This window comes from Pseudorca crassidens, chromosome 9 (assembly GCF_039906515.1).
Source record: "Pseudorca crassidens isolate mPseCra1 chromosome 9, mPseCra1.hap1, whole genome shotgun sequence".
Classification (NCBI taxonomy): domain Eukaryota; kingdom Metazoa; phylum Chordata; class Mammalia; order Artiodactyla; family Delphinidae; genus Pseudorca; species Pseudorca crassidens.
This window is the reverse complement of record NC_090304.1, coordinates 42002050-42018590: the sequence shown is the minus strand read 5'-3', so window position 1 is coordinate 42018590 and position 16541 is coordinate 42002050. Positions and strand designations below refer to the sequence as shown.

The following is a 16541-nucleotide window of genomic DNA, read 5'->3' as shown; positions in this document are numbered from 1 at the left end:
GCTGGATCTCTCTTGAGCTGATCTATGGAAGTGTAACATTAGATAACTGTCAAGACAAGAGTTGCTGACCAGGGACTATTTTTGTCAAATTGTGGTTACTGAGAGAGAGCTCACCTCAGCCTTGGTTGATTTAAGAATTCCTAAGTGAGATTATAGTTCAGACGTTTAGCAGGTTCTGAAATGTGAGAGGGGGCTGGGTGGAGAGGGTGAAATTTCACTACTCTACAGAATGAGCCTTTCCCACTGACAGCTGCCCCCGCTACCCACAGGTCTGGGATGTTGGGGAACTCAACGTTTATCCGTTTGACGAATGGAAGGCAGCTGATTCTTACGCTTATCATCTGCTTTCTTCTATCTCTGCAGTGACACTTTCAGCTGCCCCTCCCTCTTACTTCAGAGGATTCACATTGATCGCCCTCAAAGAGAACAGAGAGGGTGATAAGGAGGAAGACCATGCCGGGACCTTCCAGGTAAGACCCCTTCTGGGCTTTTCCAGGGACCCCTGTCACTCTAGTAGATGCCAAGTGAAGGCTGGGCCGGATCGAGGAGGCTGAGGGTAAGGAATGGGGCAGGTATCTGAGGGGGCTTCTCATGCAATTCCCTTGACCATTGGTCGGGTGAGCCAGGTCCATGGAAAGAGCTATAACGGAGTAGGCAGCAAATGCCTCGCGTCTACCTTAAGGCCTTGGGGCTTGGCCACCAGGCAGGGCTCTTCTGGGGCTCACAGTACCTTGGGCAGCAGACAGTCCAGTGTGGTGGGAGCTCTGAGAACCCTGCCGAGGCACGGATGTGTTTCCTGTGCAGCCATTTCTCAGTCGACTGGCAATTTTCAAGTGTAAACGGAACAAGAGCTTAGGCTGGCCAGACTGGAGGGAGTTCAAAGCACGGGAGAAGGACTATTAAGGGAACGAAGAGATTGATTTATGAGGGAAGATTAAAAGAACTAAACATGCTTTGCTTGGCTAAATGAACAGGGCCGAGTTGAAGAGGTGGTAATGGTCTTCAAATGTCAGTCCTTGCAGAGCAGCCTCTTCCAGGGGAGGCCTCGTTTGACTTTGTACAAAAGGGCACAGCAAGACGAAAGTGGGTCAGGAGAAGAAAGGGAATCTCAAAGACAAGGGCCCTGCCAGTGAGTCATATTTCACCGTGGAATATTCTTCCAGGGGAAGTGGCAGGAACATCACCCCCTCTCAGAGGTTTAGAAAGAGGCCGGCAAGTTGTCAGAACATGTCCCAAAATGACTGGGGCGATCCTAGGAGGAGAGGCGCGGCCAAATCTGCTGTAACCATTTTTCATCTCAAATTTCCATTGTTCTGGAATCCATTTTTATCTGGCATTTGCAAACTCAGAAGAAGAAAAAAAAAAACTCAGGAAGAATACTTATACCCATAGCTGACTGCTGGGGATTCTGGTACAATTTGTGGGTTCCACAGAGCACCCAAGATATCTTCCCCATCCAAAGATATCTTTAACCCCTTGTGGGCAGGTTGTAATTTTGAATCCTGTGATTTAAAAAAAGTGTCCAGCGTTTAAGATTCTGGACTTCTGGCCTAGTGGAACTGTTAATTCCATGATGATTGTAATGTGCTTCTATGGACCTAGATGTCAGGAACTTCCTTGGCATGTATCTGAAGGAGTTACCCAGATACAACCAATATTTGTTGGGTACTTACCATATGCCAGACACTTGGTTAAGTGCTTTACCTTATCTTGGTTTATCTTAATTTAATTAGTTTACCTTATCTTAGTTTGATTCTCACAGCAACCAAGTAGATAGGAACTATTATCCCTATTTTATAGATCAGGAAATTGAAGCTAGAGAGATTAAATCACTTACCTAAAGTGATTTAATAGTAAATAGTAAGGCCAGGCTTCTGTCTCAGGTGTCTGATTCCAGTGACTAAATGTCTTCCCTATAGTACAGAACAAGCTCCTGGCCAGGTGTGTTTGTCCAGTGCATCAGCAAGATTGTTATTATAGGGAAAGGAAGATTCATGCATACGTTCAGCCCATAAAGCACTAAAATATATTCCTCTTGTTCTTGTTGTTCTAATTTACCTGGAGGTGTGAATGCTTTATAAGATTGGGGCAGCTGAGAGATCTGGGTACCTGAGTGTCGGGAGGGATAAAGTTCTAAGAAGGGAAAAGTGGGGGGTGGGAGATGAGAAATGTGATCTTAATATTCACCCAAGCAAAATTTATCTGCTTTAAAATGATGCTTAGATGTATATACGCAGAAGAGTTGAAAGGAGGGACTTGAACAGATAGTGTATAGCCGTGTTCATAGCAGCATTATTTACAAGAGTTGAAAGACAGAAGCAACCCAAATGTCTACTGATGGATGAATGGATAAACAAAATGTGGTGTATACATACAGTGAAATATTATTCATCTTTAAGAAGGAAGGAAATTCTGACACGTTATCACGTGGATGACCCTTGAAGACATTAAGCTAAGTGAAGTAAGTAGGCACAAAACGACAAATATTGTCTGATGTCACTTATATGAGCTACGCCGTCAAATTCATAGAGACAGAAAGTACAGGGGATGTGGGGCAGGGGGAAACAGAATTATTGAACAGATGTGGAGTTTCAGTTTGGGAAGATGAAAAAAGTTCTGGAGATAGGTGGTGGTGATGCCTGTTCAACAGATGAATGTACTTAATGCCATGAACTGTACACTTAAAAATGGTTAAAATGGTAAATTTTATATATATTCTGATACACACACACAAAATGATGCCTGAGTTAGGCCAGTGGGGACATGGCTTCTTTCTTTGATGCCATTTTAATTCAGTAAATTGACAGTCCTCTCCAGCTCACTGTTGTCTCTACTTGGCCAAATCTTGGTCCTTGCAACCAGTTGGTGAATACAGGGCCCTGCTCACAGTGGGCAGTGGGTAAATGTTTGTTGAATGAATAAACGAACAAATTATTCTTTCTACTAGTGCCCATAACTCAGTCCTATTTGGGATTGTTCCAGAACTCCTATCTCTTTATGCATCCATCCTTCCTTCTTCTCTTAGAGCTTCTGACATCCTTTCTTGTTACATCACAGTGGTTCTCAGAGTGTGGTCTCTGGACCAGCAGCATCAGCACCATCTGGGAACGTGTTAGAAACAGAAAATCTCAAGCCTCACCCAGACCTTCTGAATCAGAAGCTCTGAGGGTGGGGCTCCCACAGCCTGTGTTTCAGCAAGCCCTCAGGGTGAATCCGATGCCCACTCGAGTTTGAGAACCAGTGTTGACATGAGACATGGATCCAGCCCATCCAACATGAACTTCTCCACCATCACATCAACATATCTGTTGTTTGAGCCCTAGAGGGATCAAAGTGGGAAACACACATGAAAAATGCCTAGCATACAACAATAATGCTTGTATGGCAGATACTGTTCTAAGTGGTTTACATTTTTTAACTGATTTAATCTTCAGAGTAACACCATGAGATAAGCATTATTATCCTGTTTTTCACAGATGAGGAAATTGTGGCACAGAGCAATTCAATAACTTTCTTAGGACCATTCAGCTCTAAGCAATAAATCTGGGATTCAAACGCGGGCAGTCTGGCTCCAGATCCCTGCTCCCAACCATGTATACTGCCTCTCAATGTGTACATGTTAAGTGAAAAAATGAGAGTGTCTTATGACTTTTTTATGGTAGTAGTCTCTAGGTCAAGAGCTTTATATTCGTTATCCTACTTAGTTCTCATAGCAACCCTGGGAAGTCAGGATTGTTATACCCATTTTCCAGATGATGAAACTGAGTCTCCAAGGGGCTAAGTAAATTGACCAGAGTAATCCAACATCCATGGAGGTGGAGTGTGGGGGAATGGGAGGGAAGGGACTCTGTGCCAGTGATTTTCTCACACTCATCTCCCCACCCCTGCCCTGTGCATTAAATGCACACTTCACTTGGGTGCCCAGTATCTCCAAAGTTAGAGGGGGAAGAATCATTACTCATGCCCCATCCTACCTCTCCTGCTTCAGACATTGTGCTCTCTATGCTTGCGCCCCTCCACTCTAGCATAAACATCTTTTCTCTCTGTACCAAAGCTGTCATCTTTGGAGTCATTCATTTATGCATATGCATTTACTGAGGGTCTCCGATGTGCCAGGCGCTAAGGTAGGCACTGGGTTTACGACGGTGAGAAAAACAGACATAGTCCTGCCCTCAAGGAGCTTACAGCATCTTCCTTGTAATGGTGCCTTATATCAACAGGGATGGCAAACAGTCAGCAAGTCATCAGTTGGAACATGAACGGATGATCAGAAGCTACAAATACCTGTGTAATTTTAAAAATATATGCATGGCAGTTAACAAATATTTAGATATATTTCTTTGTTAACACCCTCACTCCAAATATGACAGCTTTGAGGACTTGGCATCAACAACAAAATTCTAATACCCTTTAAATCTGGTGGAAGATTACATTCTTAATTCTAAAAGTAACTCTGAGAGCGAGTGATTTTGCTTCTAAATGAGAGCCCTTACTCAGAGAGCACCGACTCACCAGGTACAAAAGAAACTTTAAAGCAAACTTTAATGCCCCTTTAGACTCAGTGGGGAGGGGCTGGGGCTGCTTGGGACTGGGAGGGTAAGGGTTACAGCTCTCACCACCCCGGCAGAGGCCCAGGAGAAAGGGGTGGGGCTGCCTTCTCTGCTTCCAGCTGCGGGTCCAGCGTGGCAGCTTTGGCACAGACTAGGGTATCTGTCCCCAGCTGCCAGAAGGGAGAGACACGGGAGTCTGATGAGCTAGCTGGGTGTACTCATGGTTAATTGAAAGTGACAAGGAATGCAGCAGCTGGACTGCCTGTACAGAAGTAATCCACCAATCCTTTATAACTGTATTGTTCAAAACGAGTTGCTCCCAGGAATGCTTGTGGCCCAGCCAACTGCCCAGCTCTTTCTCCCTCCTCCTTCAGGTCTCTGCTCAGAAGTCCCTTTCCCAGGGGGCGTGCCCCATCACCCTATTTGAAACTTCATTCCCCCCCTTCTGTCCCTGAGCTGAATTCCCTATCCCTCTCCACCACTTAATTTTTTTCCATTGCCTTTATTGCCATCTGACGTGCTATCTGTTTGACTTGTTGAGCATCATCTGCCCCCTTCCACTAAACTGTAAGCTCCACGGGGCAGGGATTTTTTTTTTTTTTTTTTTGGGCAGGGATTTTTGCCTGTCTCGTTTGCTGCTATATTCCCAGCACTTTGCCCTGTGCGCCTCACAGAGTAGGCACTCCAGTTTGACAGACTTTTAAGCACAGTATTTGTACTAAAATTCAAGCTGCTAGTTTATAACACCATCACTTTATTTTTAATTTAAGGCCTACATGCATCAACTAGTTTAGGGGATAGTCTGCCAATCAAAGGAAGGAAGCTTCATTATAAAGAGGAATGTTTGCCTAAGATTCCTTATCAATACCATACAAACGAGTATCTTTTAATAACTAATTATTCCATTTTCTTTTTTTTTTCTTTTTTTTTTTGCGGTACGCGGGCCTCTCACTGTTGTGGCCTCTCCCGTTGCGGAGCACAGGCTCCGGACGCACAGGCTCAGTGACTGTGGCTAACGGGCCCAGCCTCTCCGCGGCATGTGGGATCTTCCCGGACCGGGGCATGAACCCATGTCCCCTGCATCAGCAGGCGAACTCTCAACCACTGCACCACCAGGGAAGCCCTATTCCATATTCTTAATCACCTGTTTATAAATTATTTCCATTATCTCTTCACTAACAATAAATATTTATTAGCTCCTAATGAGTTCTGAGCCACGTGAGACGCTAAATGAGTTTTCAACACACTTTTCTAAAAATAAACTGCTATTGCAAGCCTGTTCTTAGGGATTCTCTCTTACTTTATAGGAAAACTTCCTCTTTTTACACTCACCTAAGCTTAGTCGTGACCCTTATAAGATACTAGAATTTTTCAATCTACTATTCACTTCTATAAATAAGGGAGTAAAAGTTTCTTGCATAAAGTTTTTTTCCTTATTTGGTATTAGTTTGCTAGAAGAGATTCCCAGAAGTGTAATTACAAATGCAAAGGATATGGAAATTTTTATAGTTTTGATATGTGTTTCAAGGGTGATTTCCATCCCCCAGCCCTCCCCCAAATTTTCACTCAGCACTCTTTTCAACAACCTGAATATGGGCATTCCATCGAAGTAGCCACACCCACTGATATGAAGGGAAACATATATTCCCATATCAGGGCTGGGCATGACAGGATTTGGGCAGGTCAAACTGATAGACCAAATCTAGCAAGATGAAAGCTAATGGAAGAAAACAGAAAGTTACCTACTTAGATCCAAATAACCTATTGCACCTGTACAAGAAGAGCGATTTGGATTTATGGCAGCACGTTAAACAAACAACAACAAAAGAATCTGAGGATTTTTAGTTGCCTGTAAGTAAGTTCAGAATGAGTCATTCATGAGATAGGACCACAAAACACAAATGAGGTCCCAGTATGCATCAAAGGTGCATGAACACATAGATTGTCTTATGGGATTCTTAATCCGTCCTGAGATAGCCCATAATATTCTCTTTCTTTTCCTGTAGAGTACACCTTTCTAGTGAATGGATATTACCATATAAAACACACAGTGCTTTCTTTCATTCATTTACTTGTTTATTCAAATATTTCCATATCATTTATAGCACCCTACTTTTCCTTAAGGGTGGTTATTACAACTTATATACTTGCTTGTAGGATTATTTGTTTAATATTGCTCTGCCACAGCAAATTGTAGGGCATAACAGTATCTATTTTGTTCACTAGTGTATTTCTATCAACTAGCACTGTGCCTGGCACATGGTGGACACTCAATAAATATTAGTTGGGATGATCTAATAAAAGCACTAATTACCAGGTATGTGAAAGACAACATACTAGGCTCTGAGCATACCGAGATGAATAATTAAGGCCTGGTCCATGGTGTTAATTAGGAGGTTAAGATCTACAATAGAACTTCGCAACCCTGGCATGCTAGGTGTACTGGCCGAGTACAAAATGGATTATAGGAGAGCCTAGATATTTATTTCCTTGGGTATTGGGGTGGTCTTGTCTGTTTACTCGAAATGCGATCATTTCCTACCTGTGACATAAAGAGACTTGTATAGAAAGAACTCTATTGCAGCATACTAAGTGTTATAATTGCGGCATGTGTGCAAATAAGAAAGCAATCATTTGTAGGAAGCGAGGAGTGAGAGCTGATTTGGGAGAAGAGAAAGGATATTTATAGAGATGATAACTTTTTTTAAATTGAAGCATAGTTGATTTACAGTGTTGTATTAGTTTCAGGTGTACAACAAAGTGATTCAGAGATATATATATTCTCTTTCAGATTCTTTTCCATTATAGGTTATTACAAGATATCAAATATAGTTCCTTGTGCTATACAGTAGGTCCTTGTTTTTTATCTATTTTATATATAGTAGTGTGTATCTATTAATTCCAAACTCCTAATTTATCCCTCCCCCCTTCCCCTTTGGTAACCATAAGTTTGTTTTCTATGTCTGTGAGTCTGTTTCTGTTTTGTAAATAAGTTCACTTGTATCATTTCTTTAGATTCCACATATAAGTGATAGCATATGATATTTGTCTTTTTCTGTCTGGCTTACTTCACTTAATATGATCATCTCTAGGTCCATCCATGTTGCTGCAAATGGCATTATCTTATTATTTTTTATGGCTGAGTAATATTTCATTGTGTGTGTGTGTATATATACACACACACACACACACACACACACAAACACACACACCCCACACCTTCTTTATCCATTCATCTGTTGATGGACACTTAGTTTGCTTCCATGTCTTGGCTATTGTAAAAAGTGCTGCTGTGAACATTGGGGTGCATGTATCTTTTGGAATTAGAATTTTCTCTGGATATATGCCCAGGAGCGGGATCACTGGATCATATGGCAACTCTATTTTAGTTTTTTAAGGAACCTGCGTACTGTTCTCCATAGTGACTGCAGCAATTTACCTTCCCACCAACAGTGTAGGAGGGTTCCCTTTTCTCCAGACCCTCTCCAGCATTTATTATTTGTAGACTTTTTGATGATGGCCATTATGCCTGGTGTGAGGTGATACCTCACTGTAGTTTTGATTTGCATTTGTCTAATAATTAGAGATGTTGAGCATCTTCTCATGTGCCTGTTGGCCATCTCTGTGTCTTCTGTCTCTTTGAGACAATAACTTTTGAGTTGTCTTTTGGGTAGTTTTAAAGTTTGCGGGTGGACAAGGGGTGAAGATAAAGGGTTTGTGTGAAAACCACTATACTCTTTCCTCTATTATTTTTTGAAGTTTAAACCCTGTTTCATGTTTATTACTTTCCAACACTAAATTTTGTTTTAGAAAATTAATATGAGAAAAAAATAAGTAATAGACATTTGTTACGTTTAAAATACTTAATTTTTGGTTGTAGTGAACAGTATTTCATTTCTGCCCTCAACTAGTTTAAAGTGGAAAAGCACCTAACCAAATGCAGAACTTAATACACACTTAGAGCTTATAATTTAGTATAAGGGAATTAGAGACAATATACAACATAAATAAAATATACATGTGGTAGGTAATAGGGGTAATGGGAAAAATAAAGCAACTGGAATGGATAGATGGAATTTAAAATGGTGGTTATGGTGAGTTGCTAAGAAAAATGGCATTTAGGTAAAGACCTAAATGCTATGACAGAGCAATCTTTCCTCTATTTTAAAACTTGCTCTATTTTAGTGTTTCATTGTATCTACTTTGACAAGCACATAGAGACCAGTGAAGGCACAGTAAACGTTTTCTCGAATGAATGAATGAACGAACGAATGAACAAATGAATGAACCAGGGGATGGATGACATGCTATGCTGGCCCCTTCCCTTCAGGAACTCACTCGGTGTAAAATGCCTCTGTGAGCTGTGATCCTAAAGGAACCATCAAAAGGACATATTTAAAAATCAATGTCAAGACCTCTTCTTCAACGCTTAGTTTTCTTTTTTTAATTGATGTTTAAAATCATTTAACATTGCTGCTTATCATTTAAAATGAGAAGCAGTGTGGCATGTGAGTGCCTGGGCTGGATGTCTGTCCTCAGGCTGCCATAGCCCTGGTCCCTGTTGCCTGATACCAGAAAGGACAACAAGTAGTTTCCTTCCAAGCAGGCAAGCCCTGAGTCTGGGGACCAGATGCCTAATCAGGACTTGAGCATCATTCCTCTCAACAGAGCACACCCTTGTTTTGTGATGGAAAATACAGAAAATGGTAAATACAGAGGATAAAGAAGAGAGAAAATTAGTCATCTTATATTCTAGAGATAATCATTATTAGCATTATTAGCATCTAGATTTTAAGTGTGTACACACAACACACACAGGTATATGTGTAAATTAGCTCCTCTCTTTCTAGAGGTGGCCATTTAGAATTTGACAGTATCAGTGCTGGTCACACAGTTTATTATGACAGTAAAAAGCATCGCTATTTTTAGGCTGATCTTCCTCCTCCAAAAGGATCATGTATCTCATTATTTTCCAATTCGAGCTTCGCTTTTCTATTTAGAATGTACAGTGGGTGTCTGAAAAAAAACATGGGTTTTGGAGTTTGCAGACGCGAGCTCAAATTCTGCCTCTACCAGCTGGGTGAAGAAGTCACTTAATTTCTCTGAACCTTAGTTCTTGCATCTATAAAATAGGCATGATAAAGATTGTTTGGAGTATCAGATGAGATAATTTATGTAAAATGCCCAGCACAGTGCCTGGACATAATCAATGTCTCCTCCTTCTGGGTCAGCAGCCCAGAGCCCTTTCTACCTTTCTGTGGCCAGTGAATCACAAACTCCATCCCTCTGTAGATGTGGCAGACATCTCATCTTAGGTATAACTCACCAGCTGTCTGTGTGCCTCTACCAAGTGAGGGGAGAGACAGACTTCTTCAATTCTTTCTATCTTCACTGTAATATGATTGGGAGGCTATAATATAAAGTGAAAAATTTCAGTGGATACATGATACCCAGTAAATAAAAACAAAATTCTATGGGTGCTAGCTGTTTGGCTGGGCTCAATGACTGGCTTTGTGACCTACTCCACACAACAGCTTCACCGAAAATGGGATTCAAATTGTACCTTGACAAGGTCTCTACACCTCAGGGAATGAGCAGATGGAGGAAGCCACGACTGTCACCTCCAGGTACTAACCGGTCTAGTTGCTTCATTAATTTTCATTCTCTCACTCCAGGCTGTAAGTTTCACAAGAACGGGGACTGTCTGTTTCACCACTGCACAACCAGTGTTGGGTGCAGTATCAGGTGCTCAGTAAATATTTGTCACAAAAAGAAATAAATGTATTAATTTCCTGTCAGTCTCAGACCCATCCCATGAGGTAGGCACTATTGTCATCTCCATGTTACAGGCAAGGTAACACTGAGTGAATTAGAAATGTGACAAAAGGCACAGAGCCAGTAAATGGCAGTGAGCAAGGATTAAAACATCTGCAGTCTGTACCATTTTCTCTATTGAGCAACTCTTGTAGCTCCAGGGGCAGCTGTATGGGAGAGACAGACATAAATTGACTCCTTGGTCCCCTAAAATCCTTTCTGGGTCATTCCAGGGATCACACCAGGTTTATCATCTCACAGCACATCATATGCCATGTCCTCTGTGTTTCCTGATACTCGTGTCTTACTTTCATCCTATTTAGAATCTGTGCCCCCTACCCCATCTCCGAGCTCTCAAACACTTGGTACATCCCTTTATGCTAGTTCTTCAGACACCGTGTAGCCCTGATGTGTTAAATCCCTGTTTGCCTACAAGATTCTGCAAAGAGGCAGGAATCTGGGCTACAGCCATCTCTGTATTCCCACGGCCTCACGAAGACTTGGCACTGGCCAGTTGATAAATGTTTTCCAAATTGGTGGATGACTGCTGCTGGAATTTCTGGCCCTACCCCCTTGTTTGCTGGCATTACTTGGTCTCATGCTTTCTTGCATGGGAACTAGCGTTGTTTCCACATCTATTTTTCTAAAACTCTGGAAATCATTTGCAAATACATGACAGAATTGTTTAGCAGACAATATATAATGTTTACTGCTCCCAAAGCGCTTTTATCATGTATGTATTAAGTAGCTTAAAAATGTCAATAAGTCACTGTATGGCCTTGCAATCCCCTCATCTTTAGAATGAGAATGATGAGCCTTCATTCCAGACCTAACTACCTTATAGGATAGATCTTAACTGGTTTTACAAACTTGTAAGCCGTCTGTATGCTTCTTAAAATAGTTAAATCCAAAGAGCAAATGGATCATAGTTTACTTAAACAATAGCCTATTGTAGCATATTTAGGTAAATCTGTTAAATACTATAAATAATTTTTATGAAGAAAATCTTTTCATTCATTTACTTATTTTCAACAAATATTTACAAAGTCTATTATGTACAAGGCCTATTCTAGGCTGTGCGTATATAGCTGTGACAAAACAGACAAAAACCCTTGCCCTTAAGGACATTGTGTTTCTAGATTTTAGATCATTTCCATGGGATAGAGTCCCAAGTTTCTATATCAAATAGTTTTTTGGCTCTTGACATATATTGTTATATCACTGTTTATCACAGCTGATCAAGTAGGAATTTGAGTAGAAGCCTAGCTCAGAGCTTACTTTTAGAGAGAATGTGTAACCTTTGTCAAGTTACTTGGTCTTGGTTTTTCCCCTTGGACACAAAACTGTCCCTCCCATTGACCCCCAGCTGATATCTGATGTTGTCCCCTAGTCCTTCATTTTGGGGAGGCCAAGGTGTTGGCTGGAAAAAGTTCCCATCCATCTACCATGTGGTTACTAACCCCCAGCTTGCAAATCCCATTCTTGTGCAATTACCTTCTTGTAATCAAGACCTCGTCAACATTTCAAGATTCTTCAAATTTGGCATCTTTTATCCAACATAGGTAATTACTGTCCTCACAGCCTATGTCCCTGCAGACTGAATGAGCCTGTATCCTCAGCTAAGCCATCAATGCATGCTTTAAGGACTGTGTATTTCCTCTTCCGTCTGCCCAGGATGCTCTTCCCCCAGATAGCCATTAAAATCCACACGACCTCACTTCTTTCAGGTTCCTGCTCAGAGGTCTCTTTTGTCAAAGAGTCCGTTTCTGACCATATTTTATCAAACAATACCCCCATAACTCTTAATTCCATTTACCCTGTTTAGTTTTCTTCTTTTGACTGATCACCACCTGACATGGTTGGTATGTGCTTGCTGGTGTGTTAGCTGTTTTCCCTCACTGCAATGTCAACTCCACAAGAGTAGGGACATTGCTTTGTTCAGCACTGTGTTCAGCACTGTCATGGTGTCTGGCACATAGTAGGCAATTAATAAATAGCATTGCCTTTTTGAATTCAGCCCTAAAAGCCGTTGTTCTTTTTGACAATGAAATGATACTGACTGTATGTAAAGACAAGGATTCTGGCCCACGCCCTGCACTCCTTTCCTTCCCAAAGTCAGCTGACATCCCAGGGCTTCCTCGCATGTGCCCATATGAGGATGCATGCTCACCCATACCTCCTGGCCTGTTTCCAAAGCAGCCTGGACTTGTGCACCTGTCTTTCTGGATCCTAGTATAGGATGTTGCCTGAATCCCAGTATAATTGTTATCATTTTAGTGGCAACATAGTCACTCCACTTCTCACTGACTGCATAAGCTTGGGCCACTTAATTTAACCTTGCCTATCAATTTGGAATAATACTAATTCAAAGATTTGTAATGATTAGATAAGGATTGCCAGTTTCTGCTATGACATGTTAAGAACTTAGAAATCACCGCTCCTGTCCTCACAAGAAAAAAATGAAAAATTGAAAACCAACAACTCTAATTAGATCCATCAGTGAGTTGAGGTCACAAGGCAAACTGCCCTTCCTCACCCCCAAACTGGAGAGACAGGGAACACTGAGAATCACAGCTCATCAGGAGCAGAAACTACTGCAGACAGTAACTGATCAGAATACTTACACAGTAATTGATGAACAGCTACAGGCTGAGCGTGGACTAGCTTCATAGTCAAACTCCTTAGGAACCCAGTGTCAGGGGATCACTACATGTCTGTGAATTTTACCTCCAGGATCCCTACCAGGTTCTCACAGTGAAGATCAGAGAAAAATCCTCTCCTGTTTTAGGCAGAGGGAGGGGGAAAGGAACCATTTTGAAATATATCCAGAGCATTCTCCTTAACAAAGATCTTCCCTCAAGGGAAACTACTAGAGCCTTACCTGACCCGGGGGAAGGGCAATTAGCCAGCTCCAGCCCGCTCTAGCGTTCTTGTCTCATAAAGGGAGTAAAAAAAAAAAAAAAGGCCAAGAAACTCTTCTAAAGGTCCCGGCCCAGAGATGATGGCCTGATTTTAAAAAAAGAAAAAAAACCCCTGAGATTTAAGCATAGGATTCTAGACTGCTTCCCCTTCCCAATACTTGACCATCACATTAACAGGGCTTTAGTATAATAACAGTGGATTATAACCAAGAGAGCTTCAAGGCATAAACTCTATTTATGAAGGAGTTTCTAGAGAAAAGCAAAGATAATAGGGGAGACAAAAATCAAGACACTGGAGGAGACTGAAGCCTCTGATACCCATACTACAGCAAACATTAAAAGCACAGGCTAACCCATACATAGCCAGATGAACATAAAACCTCACACTAAAGGCTTATTTGCCTCAGTTCCTGTTATCCTGTGGATTATGTCTGGCTTTCAACAAAACAAGGCATGCTAAAAGGCAAGAAAAAACACAGCCTAAAGAGACAAAGCGAACATCAGAACCAGACTTGGATATGATAGATTTCAGAATTACCAGACTGGATTTAAATAACTATGATTAATATGCTAAGGACTCTAATTTTTAAAAGTGGACAACATGCAAGAACAGATTGTAATGTAAGCGAAGAGTTTGAAATTCTAAGAATCAAAAGGAAATGCTGGAAATAAAAAACGTAACAGACATGAAGAACGCCTTTGATGAGCTCACCAGTACATTGGACATGGTCAAGGAAAGAATCAGTGAGCTTGAAGATTTCTCAGCAGAGACTTTGCAAACTGAAATGCAAAGAGGAGAAAAAGAACGAAAGAAACCAGAACAGAATATCCAAGAACTGGGATAATAATCAAAGGTGTAGCATACGTATAATGAATGGTAATATGAAAGAAAGAAGTAGAAGTATTTGAAGATCGGATGAAATAATAAATAAAGAAGACTTACCAAAGTCAGTAGCTGGCTAATACTGAACGATCAATAAACACTAGCCATTATAACTACCACTGTCGTCGTCATCATCATCATCAGTTGATAGATCAAAGTACCGGAGGAAGAGGGAAGAGTTTGGATCAAAAGGAACCTTTTAAAGAGGATGTAGTCTTGATCAGGGATGGGAGGGAGATTTCTTTATTTGAGACAGGACAAAGGCAAGGAAAACTGGTGAAAATACATAACAATTTGTGAGTATGAACAAGGAATGAAGGTAAGAGTTCACATAGGATTCTCTCCGTATAATTCTGACTTTGATAGTAATATCTCCCTCACAGAATTATTGAGAAAATTAAATGATGTATAACAGTGGTTTTCAAATTGTAGTGAACATCAGAATCTCCTAGGTTCTTGTTTATAATGCATCTCTCTGGTCCCTAGCCCAGAGAATTTGCTTCTATGCGTCTAAGTGGTTGAGGAGTTGGAGCAGGGGACCCAAGTAAATTTGATACAGCTACTCCACAGACCACCTTTTAATAAATATATAAGCATATTGATTGTAGCCTGGCCTGAAAGATGCTCAACAAACTTTTTTTTAAGTAGTTAGAGGCAAACTCACCTGCAGAGGGGCAAGGACAGAGCTGAGGACTCAGGAGATGGAAGAGGCTGGGAACAAGTTACAGGAGGGATGTGGTAGGAAGTTCATGAGAGATGGACACAAGGATTACCTGACGACAGAGAGACCCAGTTTAGAAAACACACATTCCTAGGAAGAACCTTCAGACTAGATTTGTAATTCTCTCCATCAACCCTCGAGAGCCTGGTTACAGGAGTCAGTGAGCAGGTGGTGTGATTTTCCCAGGGCTGGCAGACCCTGGGGTACAATGGAAGATGGGAAGGCACAGGTATCCAGCCATGGAGAGAGGAAACCAGGGTATCATTGAGAAGGTTGGTCAGAATCCAGGCTGGGGAGGCGGCAGTGCCTCCAATATCTCCCATCATAAAACAACCCCAAAAGTCCTAGGACCCCATACCCCACATCTCTTCTAACACTTCCTCATTTCTCTGCCTCCCCTTCAGAACCAAGCATCTCAAGAGAGCTGTGCCTACACATGTTTTTCCCATGTCTTCACTGTCCATTCACTTCTCAGCCCACACCAGGCTGCATTTAGCCCTTTATCCACCAGAATGGCTCTTGGCAGTTCCTCAGTGACCTCCATGTTGTCACATCCTCCTTACACATCCTTCTCCATCGGAGAGGGCTCACCACTACTTGCTTCTTAAAACACTCTCCCCTCATGCCTCTCTGGTTTTATTTATTTATCTATTTATTTCTTTATGTATTTATTTTTATTTTTATTTTTTTTGTGGTACGCGGGCCTCTCACTGTTGTGGCCTCTCCCGTTGCGGAGCATAGGCTCCGGACGCGCAGGCTCAGCGACCATGGCTCACGGGCCCAGCCGCTCCGCGGCATGTGGGATCTTCCCGGACCGGGGCACGAACCCGTGTCCCCTGCATTGGCAGGCGGACTCTCAAGCACTGTGCCACCAGGGAAGCCCTGTATTTATTTTTTTATCGAAGTATAGTTGATTTACCATGTTGTGCCAGTCTCTGCCAAGGGGGAGAGGTGTGGGGGAGGGAAGGATTGGGGGTGTGGTTTTATTTATTTATCTTTCTGGCTATGGCTGTGCCTTTGTTTGCTTCTCCCCTCTATATGACCTCTAAATCTCTGTTTCTCAAACTTGGCACTTGACATTTGGGGCCAGATAATTCTTCATTGTGAGCAGCTGTGCTGTGCATTGAAGGGTGTTTAGCAGCATCCCTGGCCTCTACCCACCAGAGGCCTGTGGCACGCCCTCCCCCCCCCCCCCCCCACCCAACCAGTAACAACAACCAAAAATATTTCCAGACATTGTCAAATGTCCCCTAGGGGATGAAATCACCCTTAGTGAGAATCACTGCCCAGATGTTGCACTCTTCCAACTCAGTCCTATGACCCTTTTTGTCCTTTCTCTACACTCGGGTTCATCTATTGCTATGGCTCTAAGTGCCATCTCATGATAATGATGCCCATTTATGTTTCACTTAAACGTTTTGTTGCCCACATCCATGTTCTAGACCTTGGGCTGAGATACAGGATAAATTAAGACTGTGCCTTTTCAAGTTAGCGTGGATTTCAAACCCTGTTCTACTCTTGCTACCTGTAAGACTTTAGCCCTCCTAGCTTCCATTTCTTTGTCTGAAATAATAAAGAGTTCAAACCCATAAAGACAATCATTAGAGTCCTTGGCACATAGTAAGTTCTTAAGCATTAGCTATCATAACTGT

The 16541-nt window shown here is 41.9% G+C and overlaps 1 protein-coding gene across 1 annotated transcript in view; it reads left to right on the top strand.

Moving 5' to 3' along the window:
* The window catches only part of SPON1 (spondin 1), a 274194-nt gene that overhangs the window by 19695 nt on the left and 237958 nt on the right, over nucleotides 1–16541 (top strand). The window contains exon 2 of the mRNA XM_067749816.1: nucleotides 364–470. Within this exon, the coding sequence (XP_067605917.1) occupies nucleotides 364–470 (107 nt within the window). The remainder of the gene's footprint in view (nucleotides 1–363; nucleotides 471–16541) is intronic.